At 42.9% G+C, this 12,206-nt stretch overlaps 1 protein-coding gene across 1 annotated transcript in view; it reads right to left on the bottom strand.

Moving 5' to 3' along the window:
- The window catches only part of LOC102219802 (titin-like), a 215,207-nt gene that overhangs the window by 54,534 nt on the left and 148,467 nt on the right, over nucleotides 1–12,206 (bottom strand). Inside the window, exons 146-159 of the mRNA XM_023337148.1 lie at nucleotides 11,904–12,197; nucleotides 9,758–11,762; nucleotides 8,483–9,170; nucleotides 7,301–7,565; nucleotides 6,888–7,214; nucleotides 5,703–5,987; nucleotides 4,497–4,796; nucleotides 4,112–4,414; nucleotides 3,344–3,619; nucleotides 2,953–3,252; nucleotides 2,200–2,502; nucleotides 1,124–1,423; nucleotides 749–1,036; nucleotides 63–365 (exon numbers count right to left, since the gene is read on the bottom strand). Of these exons, the coding sequence (XP_023192916.1) occupies nucleotides 63–365; nucleotides 749–1,036; nucleotides 1,124–1,423; nucleotides 2,200–2,502; nucleotides 2,953–3,252; nucleotides 3,344–3,619; nucleotides 4,112–4,414; nucleotides 4,497–4,796; nucleotides 5,703–5,987; nucleotides 6,888–7,214; nucleotides 7,301–7,565; nucleotides 8,483–9,170; nucleotides 9,758–11,762; nucleotides 11,904–12,197 (6,237 nt within the window). The remainder of the gene's footprint in view (nucleotides 1–62; nucleotides 366–748; nucleotides 1,037–1,123; nucleotides 1,424–2,199; nucleotides 2,503–2,952; nucleotides 3,253–3,343; nucleotides 3,620–4,111; nucleotides 4,415–4,496; nucleotides 4,797–5,702; nucleotides 5,988–6,887; nucleotides 7,215–7,300; nucleotides 7,566–8,482; nucleotides 9,171–9,757; nucleotides 11,763–11,903; nucleotides 12,198–12,206) is intronic.

Below are 12,206 nucleotides of genomic sequence, written 5' to 3'. Positions count from 1 at the left end.
GCAAAGATTTTCAGATAAACAGTTTTACTCATACAAACAAAAATAGAAAAATGTATTCTTACCGTATGGGTTCTTCACGGTTACGGCGTCAGTCATGGTGGCGTCTCCCACACCGTACTGGTTCTCAGCACTCACTCTGAACTGGTACTCATGACCCTCGATGAGCTTTTCCACTGAGCAGTCGGTGATGTGGCCGTGGATGTTAGCGGTTACCAGCGCCCAGTTGGCCCTGCTGGTTTCACGCTTCTCAATAATGTAGTTGGTGATTTCAGATCCTCCATCTGCGAGTGGAGGCTCCCAGCGAATCTTCACACGGTCAGCAAACACTTTGGCGATTTTTATTGAGGCTGGAGGGCCGGGTTTGTCTGCAGAGCAGGAAGAAGAAAGGTTGAATTTCAAATATGAATGCATTTAAGGCTTGTTGAGCTTTTCAGTAGGGCTGAAACTAAGGATTATTTTGGTTATTGATTATTCTGATGATTAATTGGATACAAAAATGGAACATTTTGTAAATATTTGTACTTGCTTCTTCTATAATCCTAAACATGGATTTTATTTAATTAACTCCAGGCAAAATGATACAAAGTTATTTTAAAAGCTAAGGGACCCCACAAACAGTTAGGGAGTCCACAATAAAATCTTTATGAAGAACAAATAATTGGAATTACACAACCCTAAGGGAGCAATCAGTAATCGATTAATAACGATTAATCACACCATTAACATCACTGTTTTTACTGCAGCTTACCCAGCACCTTGACCTTAATGGTGGCATACTTGCTACCACTCAGGTTTTCAGCGAGGACGGTGTAGTCTCCAGTCTCCTTCCTGGTGACTGAGTAGAGCTCCAGCAGATGAACGTGTTTCTTCTGCGTTGCCTTCATTCCCTCTGTGATCACCAGTGGCGCACCGTCTTTCTTCCAGCTCACCTTAGGCAGGGGTTTGCCGTGAACCTCAGCATCCAGGAAGACGTTGTCGCCTGCCTTTACCACAATGAGGCTCTTCATGTTGACGCCCAGTTCAACGCGGGGAGGAACTGTACAGCAGACAGAGGGAGGAAGTTCAAGACCCGCCATTGGATCTGATTTGTTCTTTACGGGTTTAATGTTGAGCAGAACCGTACCATTCTCAGCAATGACAGCAATGGGATCCGACACCTCAGACGGGAGGCTGACGTTGATGGCAGTCTTGGCAATGACTCTGAACTGGTACCTCTGACCCTCCTCCAGGCCCTGAACCACGTAGCTCTCAGTCCGGATGTTCATGCAGTTGGCATTGCAGCAAGTCCATTTGTCCTCTGGCACCTTAGTGTATTCCACATGGTAGCCAATCAGCTTGCTGCCACCGTCATGTTTGGGACGGCTCCAGACCAATGAGACAGAGTTCTTGGTCACATCCATTGCTTCGGGTTTACCTGGTGGGTCTGGAAGGAAAATAGAAGGGTTTCACATGAGCAATGTTGTCTGGTTTTGATCCTCTTTAACATGAATTTTAAATGATGAATCTAAAGCGAAACCAGACTTGTTTGGGTTATCCTTGCCACAATCCTAGAGCACTTACTTCAACCCAGCTGGTAATGTATGCAGGATTGTGCACATATTAACACTAGGAGGAAAATAAGGCCATAATATTAAGATTTCCTTTTCATACAACTTTATTTTATAATGTTGACTTTATTCTGGTAAGTTTATGACTTTATTCTCAGGATTTTAGTTTTCTATTTTATTAGCGTGGCCCTAACACTCCGTCGTACAAGACAGCATTTGGTTATTGATTTTAAACAATATGATGTTCAAGCTTTTCCTTTTAAAGAAATCTCTTTACTAAGGTTCCCATTTTACCTCATGAGCACCTGACCCCCAAAATGTCTGAGCACGCCACTGAAAATATCCCAACAGATCATACATCATCATTTATATTTACTAAAAATAAGCATAAAAGTAATCAACAATAATGAAGTAACTTAATGATTAATCTGGAAGAATAATTCATGTTACAATGCATTATGCTACCAAAGAAGACATTTAAGTTGTTATAGTGAGAAAATATTTGCACAAATTTATATTGTATGAACATGATAGTCATATTCTCTATATAGTTTTGTTTGATTTTGCGCTGACATTCTATTGAAATAAAAAAAACAATTGCTGGCCTTTTCTTTTTCTAATTAGAAACTGAGGTAAGAACAAATTTATTTACCAATTGCAGTTCTGGCGGTGATGAAGTCGGTCTGTTTGCAGGGTTTTCCCTGTCCAGCCATGTTGTAGGCCGACACCCTGAAGGTGTACTCCAGGCCCTCGATGAGGCCGGTGCAGGTGTACTGCGTGGCTTTGACCACAGACTCGTTAGCCTTCACCCACAGCAGGCTGTTCCTCTCCTTCTTCTCTATGCAGAAACCAGTGATGGGGCTTCCACCGTCACTGCTGGGACGCTCCCAAGACAGAATGACAAAGTCCTTGTTGATCTTGTTGATCTGCAGGTTTCTGGGTTCACTTGGAGGATCTAGGAGAAAAAAACCCCAAAACGTTAAAACATAACATCACATCTGAAAAGGTAGGAAAGTTGAGTCACTAGAAAACAATAAAAAAAACATTTGATTATGTGGCCAAACCTCCTGGGTAAAGTGTTTAGTAGATTTTTATTTCTTAAAAAAAATTTTTTCACTCTTGAAAAGGATTTTAGTCTAGCATAAATTTCATAGTAACTGACTTTAGACCTTAGTAAATATTTTAAATTTGCTTTATATATAGAGCTACAATATGAGGTCATAAATCAAAGACATAAAGTCAAAATTGTAGCTTTGAGGTAAATTGAGCCATTTGGCCATAAACTTACTACGAGGGCTATAACTAACAATTACACAAGTAATTGATTTATCAAATATTCCAATGATTAGTTGGATATAAAATGGTTCATCTTACCCCTATTCACCTTACAATGAAAGAAACTCACCAAACGGATATCTGGCAATCATCTTCTCAGAGTAGAGGGGCTCAGAGATGCCGGACTTGTTCTCAGCCCGGACCCTGAACCAGTACTCCTTTCCAGTTGTAAGTTTGGTCATTCGGAAGCTGGTCTTGGTGCAGGAAACTGAAACGGTGATCCAGTCACCCTGGCTGATGTCACACTTCTCCACAATGTAGTTGGTGATGTTGCTGCCCCCATCTTCCTCCGGGGAGTTCCAGAGCAGCGTGCAAGCATCAATATCCAATTCTGAGATCTCCAGAGGGCCACTTGGAGGTCCAGGGATGTCTGAGAAATGGAGAGGACGTTGTTATCGATTAAATAATTTAAATATGTCAATGCTATGTTGTCAGAAGCAGTGACGGGTGCTTTAGCTGACCCTGGACGATGCATCTGAGGATCTGGTTGACCTTGCCGGTGCTGTTCTCGGCAGACAGGCTGTAGTAGCCGCTGTCCTTTCTGTTCACATTCTTGATGATGAGGGTACAGGTTGTCAGAGTCTTTACGACCGACAGGCGATCTGAGGTCAGTACGTCCTCGTTGCCCTGCTTCCACTTGCAGAAAGGAGCCGGTTTACCAGCCACAATGCCCTCAATCACCATTTTCGATCCGGCCCTCACCGTAACAATCTCGGGCATGATGATCTTTGGAGCCACTGAAAGCAAAGAAAATATTATAGGTGACCTATTATGCTTCCTCTGACAGGTTTGGATAGGTCTACTTTTTACTTTTACTTTTGTTACTTTATTATGAAATATTGTTACTCTTATTTGAGTAAATTTTCTGGAAATTTTACGCCAATAATCTGCTGCTTACCATGCCCCAACGTTTACACACATACATGAAAATGGCTGCAAACAGATGCAATGATGCATCAAAGAAAAACAGAAGTGGAGCCTCCTGCACAATCAACAAGATTGCAGTAAGTGGTTTCTGGATAGTAAGTCAACAACAAAACACTTGTGTTTTCCAGCAGCCATTGTATAGAACATACAGCAGTAAAACCAGCTGATCAAACGTGTTGGAGCTCAGTTTGGGTTGCTAGGTAATGGGTTGGGGTTCGCTGAGGTTGCTACATGAGGAGCAGCGACAATTAAACCAGTGTTCACAAGAATCTGTTATTTTGCAGATAAGCTGATCTACTTACTGAGCTGCTCCTTGACCTCAAACACTCCCTCCGCCTCGCGAGCCAAGCTTACTCCGACTGAGTTCCTTGCTGCCACTCTGAACTTGTACTTCATTCCTTCTTTCAGACCAACCACCACAATGGTCAGATCTTTGACGACAGAGTAAGGTGTCCACTTGTCCTCGGGAGCTCCCTCTTCCTGATAATCAACGACATAACCGTTGATCTTAGCTCCTCCGTCTCTGAGGGGCTTCAGCCAGCCCAACGTGGCACTGTTCTTTGAAATCTCCAACACATCCATCTTCTTAGGTGGGTCCGGCTCACCTTGATTTAAATGTAGGCAATTATTAGACAAAAATTAAATAAATAAAATCAATCCACATAATTTTTTGTAGGCCATACTCACTTATAGGATCCACAGCCAGATAGGACCTGGGAGAATCCTGAGGAACTCCAATTCCATATTTGTTGCACGCCATGACTCTGAAGTAATACTCGATGCCTGGCGTCATGCTGGTCACCTTGAAGCTGGTTTTCTTCAGGTCCTCTATGCATTTGGTCCAAGTCTTTCTATCCACTTCCCGTTTCTCCACAATGTAATTAATAATGGGGCTGCCACCATCATTTTCCGGAGGCAACCAGGAGAGTTGAGCGGTTGTCTTAGTTATGTTGGTAGCGTCCAAGCCGCCAACCGGACCAGGAGTGTCTAGATAGAGTTAGAAATCAATTTAGTTGATAAAGATCAGGTATATTTTATAGACAAGTGCAATGTGTCATCCCGTGTCCAAAATCCTTCCGCCTGGCTACCTGCTAGAGGGCAAGAAGCTATTTGCTGACGATGACAATCATTGGTTGTCATCATACCATGTTAAAACTTAAACCTATGCATGACATATAAAAGAAAAAAGGACGCCATGGTTTCTGTGGATCAAACTGTCAATAATACAATTAGAAAAAAGTTTTAATTGAAAAAAGGGAAGTAGGTCAGTTATGCTAACTTGACTTTGAAAACCTTAACATGTAGATGTTAAGGTTTGGTGAATTTGGTGAGTTTTGGTTCCATTAAAAACAAGAAAAAGAATCCGACCCACAGACTGAACTCTGTGACAGATCAACATGTTTAAATTAGCTAATCTAGCACCGCTGTGTTCAGACGATCACTTATTAATAATTACAAAATAAACATAAAGCTTAAAAACATAGAACTGTAACAGACTGAATGTTTTGTTGTTTGTGTTGGAAATGTTTTTGTTTTTCGTATTGAATCTTGATACATTAGTGGAGTTGTCATACTAACAGGTCTGTGTGCAGCGTAACCGACACAGAGAGCAAGAAAAAAGTGTCTCTGAGTTGTTCTTCAATGGTTTTCTGTTATTTTACCTTTGTTGTGATGCACTGAGCTGAATTATTAATACCTACATCTCCAGGTTTCATTTTGTTAACAAAATTGTTCTATCGCGACAACACGACCATGTATGGAAAGTAAAAAAATCGTCTTTTTGCCCTTTTGTGTTATGTGCATGCGTGAAATTTCCAGATGTGAACAATAACATGCAACGAGTCTATAAGACAAGCAACAGTTTGAGCCTTTCCAATGGCTTCCTGTTCTTACCAAGAACTTTGACTCGGACATACACTGCTTTCTCTCCAGCCGAGTTGGACAGAGTCAATGCATATCTCCCAGAATCCTCTCTGGTGCTCTCAGGGATCACCAGGAAGCACATGGTGTCGACCTGGTCCACGTGACCTCGGCGTATGACGTTGTCCACACCCAGGCGCTTCCAGGTCACCTTGGGTGCCGGCCTTCCTCTGATCACAGCAAACAACCGGATGGGACACCCAGCCCTGACGGCGAGGCCTTTCCTCAAACTGGCATCCAGCTCGATTTCAGGGGCCTCTGTTGTCATGAAAGCACAAATAACTCTGTGAGTTCATGTAATACCTTTTGGTGCACATATTTTACTACACTTACAAGTTAATAATTCCTTAATATTGATGAAAAAAAATACTTTTTCCACTGGGAGATTATTTCACTTATAGCAAGATATTTTTTCATGTTACAAATTAAATAATCTGTCAGTGTAACTAGTATGTTTTTTTTTTCAATATTGAGACACTACATCTTGCTGAAAATTACTTGTAAGAATTTTATTTTACCTCAAGTGTACTAAGATATTTGTACTAAAAAGTGCAACAAAAATACTTATGTTTTTGCACTGTATGTGCAAAACAATGAATCTTGTTTTTAACATAAAAGAAAATTTTCCCTTTAAAAATGCTTTAAAAGTTGAACTCTGAAATATTTGTCAAATTAAAATAAAAGTTAAGAAGTAAAAAAATGTGCACAGTTCCATAATGACCTGGACATTTGTTGTTGTTTTTTTTCCATTTGTCACAGGAGTCTCCATTGAAGTAATGATTGTTAATTTTTTTTATTTTGAGCTGTTTGCGTTGCTTTACCAAAAATGAGCAGTTTGTTTCATTCTTTTCCAAAAGGAATATATGTTTGAATGATTACCTTCAACCGGCGCTTCCACTTATTTATTTAAATGTTAAAGATTTAGGAGACATGACTAACTGCAGCTAGCTAACTAGCTTCTTTATGAATAGTCATCTAATTCTTGCACTTCCACTGTTTGTGCTGACAAAAACTACAGAAAAGTTTTCTGTCATTTTCATAAAACTTGCTATTATCCCCCAATTCTGTTTTTTTTGTGGATTACATTTTGTTTGTTAAATTCCACATTTTTGTCCGAGGTTTCCACAATTATATGGCCTTTTAAGTGCATAGACTCACCAAGGATCTCCTTGGGAGACACTGCCTCCTTCAGGTAGGCGTGGCGACCCCAGCCCACCTGGTTTTGGGCGGAGACTTTGAACTCATACTCCTGTTTCTCATCCAACTGGCCGATAGTGAACTCTGTGATCACCAGCGGGCCACGGGTATCGATTCTCTTCCAGCCCTCTGAGGGTTTCTCTGGGTCGGCGTCGCTCTTCAGCCTCAAGTCCAGGCTGTAGCCAATAATGGGGGCGCCGCCGTCATACACGGGTTTAGACCAGGACAGGGTAATGGAGGTCTTTGTGCTGTCAGAAACCTTCAGGCCTGCTGGTGGTCCAGGTGGTTCTGAAGGTAAAGGTGAAAACATAAGACAGTGATGAATGGAAAAGCAAAGAGGAGACATTCCAGACTGTAGGGTGAGCTGAACGAACCAATAGGATCTTTGGCTGCAACAGGTCTGCAGGGTTTGCTTGGTTCTCCAAGGCCGACTTCGTTCTCTGCTTTCACTCTGAACTGGTATTCATGGTTTGGAATCAGGTTTGTCACTTTCATGCGTCTTTCAGAGATGGGGCTCTTCGTGCAAGCCACCCAGCGCACCGCCCGCTTCTCCTTCCTCTCCAGAATGTAGCCGGTGATGGACTTTCCTCCATCGTTCTCAGGTGGAGCCCAGACCACAGTCATCTCCTCCTTACTGACCTGCATAACAAAAACAGCAAATGGTTCAGCGACCAAGGAACTCGCTTCTAGTAGGGATGCAAACAATGAATCAACTTACTGTTTATTACATTACAATGAGTTCCAATTGATTAACTAACGTATCTGCTTAGACATTCTTTCAGTGTTGTAATTTGGGCTCCATCCAGCAGAGGGCATCACTGTTTGTTGTTGTAAGAGAAACAAACATGGCGGAGGGATACAAAAACGGGAAAGCTAAGCGTTCCAAACAGAGTGCGGTGTGGGATGAAAATGCACTTTATGTGGTTTCGTTTTGAACTATAAAAACTCGACAAGCCCCTCAAGTCATTGCCTTAAGATTTTCAGCCACGCTGCATGGCGGAGCAGTGTCAACGTCTCGTTTAAAGATTATTGATGTACTACAAAAGCCAGGATGTGTTGTTAACAGAAAAGTGAAGGGGATAACGGAGAAAAATTATAACATGATGAAAAAAAACATGATGCCAATAAGCAAGGTTGATTTTGAGGGCTTTTTCTGAGTTAATGCACTTTATGGAGCAAAGTTTTAACATTCATTCAAGAGCAACAGACGGTTCTTCTGCATAAACATCTCTGTTCATAAGGAATTAAGTGTACATTATATTCATTTCATCTTCAATTTTTTTTATTCAGCAACTTAAAATTTTTCTGTTTTGTTATATCTTATAAATATACCTAAGTTTAATTAATTTTCTGTTTATTCAGTAAGTATTTAACATGGCTTTCACAAAATAATGTTAAAAGTCAATCAGCTCTTTTAAAATTCTGCATATTGTGAAACATTTTGTCCTCTTGGTGCAGGAGAAAATTCAGAGTTTTAAAGATTAACCTATTAATTGATAACTTGCATCCCTAGTTTCTACAGCTACAACCTTTTCAAATAGAGACCTTAACTTTACCTTAGTAACTTCAGGGGTGTCGGGGGGTCCAGGTCTGTTGAACTGAGTCTTGACAGTTACAGGTCTGCTTTCCATGGCAGGACCAGTTCCCATCTTGTTCTCTGCTCTCACTCTGAAGATGTACTCATTACCTTCCACCAGTCGGGTGACGTTACAGTAAGGAGTGACTACAGAGGCGGAGTATGTGGACCAGACCATTCTCCTGGTCTCACATTTCTCCAAAATGTAACTGTCCACTTCGCAGCCTCCGTCGTCCTCTGGACCGTCCCACACCACTCTGCATTTGTCAGCTCCGATGCCGGTGATCCTCAGGTTCCTCACTGGTCCAGGCACATCCAAGACGTTGACGTTTGCATAAGCTGTGAAGGTGCCAGCTGTATTAGTGGCAGTGATGACGTACTTGCCGGTGTCTGAACGTCTGGACTTGGTCAGAAGAAATTTGGAATAATCTGAACCAGTTTCATAGCTCATTCTGGGATTGTCTCCCACAGCTTTGTCTTTTGTCCATTTGACTTCAGGCTGCGGTTTTCCTCTCAGGGCAGCCTCCATCCTGACTGACTCTCCAGCCTTCACTGTCACAATTCCAGCTACCTTCAGGTCAATGACTGGCTTCTGGATCTCCTCCCTCACCACAATGTCAGGGATCTTTACCCATGCACTTTCTCCGCCTTCATTCACAGTCTGTACCCTGAATAAAAAATACAAAACTTTTATTTTCAAAAACACTTGTTAAAGGTACTAGGGAAGAAATCACAAGAAAAAAAAGTTACATCTCTCAGTAAAAGCTAGGGCTGGAGAATAAATTAATAATTTATATTGTGATCAAGACGCGATCTACACCAACAGAAAATACGTCTGATAAAATGTTCAATGATTTCACTGAACTCCAATCCAGAACCACACAGCATTCTGGGGAATGTAGGCAGAGGAAAACCTCTAACCATTGATTCTCTCACTGCTAGCTAAGCAAGGCTGGTGGCATCAACTAACTCACTCGATGTTGGCTTACCTAGCAACAAGTTGTTGAGTAACTTGTGCAGCAATAGTTTCATGTTTTGTTATTGTGCCTTACAACTGCTTAAAATTAAAAAACAGCAGCATAAAGTGTAAACTGTGGGTAAAACAGAAGGTCACGCCACTATTTTGGTTGTATTTTAGATAGCTAAAACAAAAACAAAATTATTGTGATATGTTTTTCAGCTATATCATCCAGTGCTAGTAAAAATGTACTAAACAAAGAATATTTCTTAGAAATATAATCAAGTTTTAATTTACCTGAATGTGTAGGTTTGGTTTTCAACCAACTTGGCAGCCAAGAAAAAGGTATCCGTTAGTGTACTAGTGTTGAGTTTCTCCCACTGTTCAGCATCTTTGTGTTTGCACTCCAGATTGTACGAGAGGTTGGGGCTGCCACCGTCATAGTCGGGCTTCCTCCATCTCAGATAGACAAAGTTTTTACCAATGTCGGTGGCTCTAAAGTTCTCCGGCTCACCAGGCTTCTCAATGGGGTCGATGGCCAGCAGAGGAGTCTTGATCTCCACACTGGGGCCAGGTCCCAGCTTGTTGACGGCGCAGACGCGGAACAGGTACTCATGGCCCTCCATCAGTTTGGCTTTGATCTTGCGATTGGTGCAGTTGGAAGAGATCATGGACCACATGCTAATGCTGGGCTCACGGCACTCCACAATGTAATTGGTGATCTCAGACCCACCATTGTCAATGGGTGCCTCCCAGTTGACCATACATGAGTCCTTGGTGGCATAGGTTATGTGCAGATTCTGGCAGTGACTTGGTCTGTCCAGGACATTAACTGTGATGGTGCAGGAAGCCTCACCACCCTCATTCGAAGCCTTCAGTGTGTATTTTCCATGATCATTCCTCGTAGCTTCTTTTACCCTGAGGTGAACCACCGGGAGGTTCTGGATGATGGTCACTCGTTTGCTGTTCTCCATAACTGTCTCCTCCTTTGACCAAATGACCTCAGGATCAGGACGGGCCTTGATGTAGCCAATGATGTTGATGTTGTGGCCGACACGCACGGTTAATCTATCGCGACAGGTAGCCTCCATTTCAATCTCAGGAGGGATGAGGATATCCTGAGCAGTGATTGACTGTGGCATTTCTTTTGGCTCTCCGTCTCCAATCATGTTTGAAGCATAGACTCTGAAACTGTAGCTCACACCTTCTTCCAGACCCTTCACCCTGTAAGCACACAGCTTGATGAGGTCATCCAGGTTCACTTTCTTCCAGTCCTCGGTATCGGCTTTCTTCATTTCCACTGTGTAGCCAAGGATGGGGCTGCCTCCATCTTTGGAGGGTTTGGTCCAGACCAGGTCAGCAGTGTTCTTACTGTAATCCTTAACTTTGGGATTTATAGGAGAGCTTGGGACTGAGATGGGTCTGCAAGGCTTGCAAGGGTCAGAGGTAGGAGAAGGACCACTATAGCCAGCAATATTCTCTGCAAACACCCTGAATTCATATTCACTTCCTTCAAACAGACCCTGGACTCTGTATCGGAGGTCCTTGCATGGGGTCCTATTAACACGGATCCATTTTCCTCCCTTATGTCTGCGCTCTATGAGGTAGCCAGTGATCTGGCTGCCACCATCAGCTAGAGGCATGGTCCATCCGATTGTAACAGCATCCTCAGACAGCTCATAATGCTGTGGTTTACCAGGTGGACTGGGTGGCATGAAAGTGTGTTCAGCCACCGTTGGCTTGCTCTCCAGTGGAGCACCCACTCCCATCTTGTTTGCGGCACGAATGCGAACCACATACTCTGTTCCTTTCTGCAGGCGAGTAATCCTGAGCTGAGTTTCAAGGCTGCCAGAGCTAACGCCTCCCCAAGTCTCCTTGTTGGACTCTCGTTTTTCCACAATGTAGTTGGTGACGGGGCTTCCGCCATCATCCTTGGGAGGGCGCCATTCGATCGTCATGGAGTCTGGAGTGACTTCCATGATGTTGACGGGTCCAATAGGTGCAGCTGGAACATCCAAAACAGTTACACTCAGGGCCACGGTTTTCGTCCCTGCCGCATTGGACACAGTGAGCAGGTAGGTGCCTGTGTGGTTCCTGGTACACTCGTTGATGTTGAGCACAGTTGAGAAATTGTCAGTATCGATTTTGATGTTGCCCTGGCTCGTGATTTCCTCCCCGTCAATGGACCACTTGGCAGAGGGAACAGGGATTCCTCTCATTATAGCTGGTAACCTGATGGTGGTGCCGGCCTTCACAATGATGCCTTCAATCAGCTTAACATCTACCTCGACAATTGGAGGGACTATGAGAACACAGAAAACCACGAATTACTCTACATTTTCACGTTAATTTGATATATCACAAACAAAGACATATGGATAATAATAGAATAACTAAAGTTGTACACTGGGGTATCGATTGGTGTCTATTTTCTGCTGCCTACCTAGTTTCTCCTGGCAGAGGATGGGCAGTGTGGTGTCAGGTCTACTGAGGCCAATGGCATTTTCAGTCCTCACTCTAAAGCGGTAAGTCTTTCCTTCCTCCAAGCCGGTAACATGACTCTCTGGGATGCTCACAGTCTTCCATTCTTCCCACTCTTTGGCTCCTTCTTCCTGATACTCCACAAAGAAGCCAGTGATCTCACTTCCTCCATCGCGATCAGGCCAGTTCCAGGCCAACCAGACCTCTGTTTTGTCCACATCAGCATGATGCAGGTCTTTAGGAGGACCAGGAGGGACTGAAGCAC

Source organism: Xiphophorus maculatus, chromosome 7 (genome assembly GCF_002775205.1).
Source record: "Xiphophorus maculatus strain JP 163 A chromosome 7, X_maculatus-5.0-male, whole genome shotgun sequence".
In the NCBI taxonomy this organism is placed as follows: domain Eukaryota; kingdom Metazoa; phylum Chordata; class Actinopteri; order Cyprinodontiformes; family Poeciliidae; genus Xiphophorus; species Xiphophorus maculatus.
The sequence above is the reverse complement of the archived record's forward strand: the minus strand, read 5'-3'. Positions and strand labels throughout refer to the sequence as shown.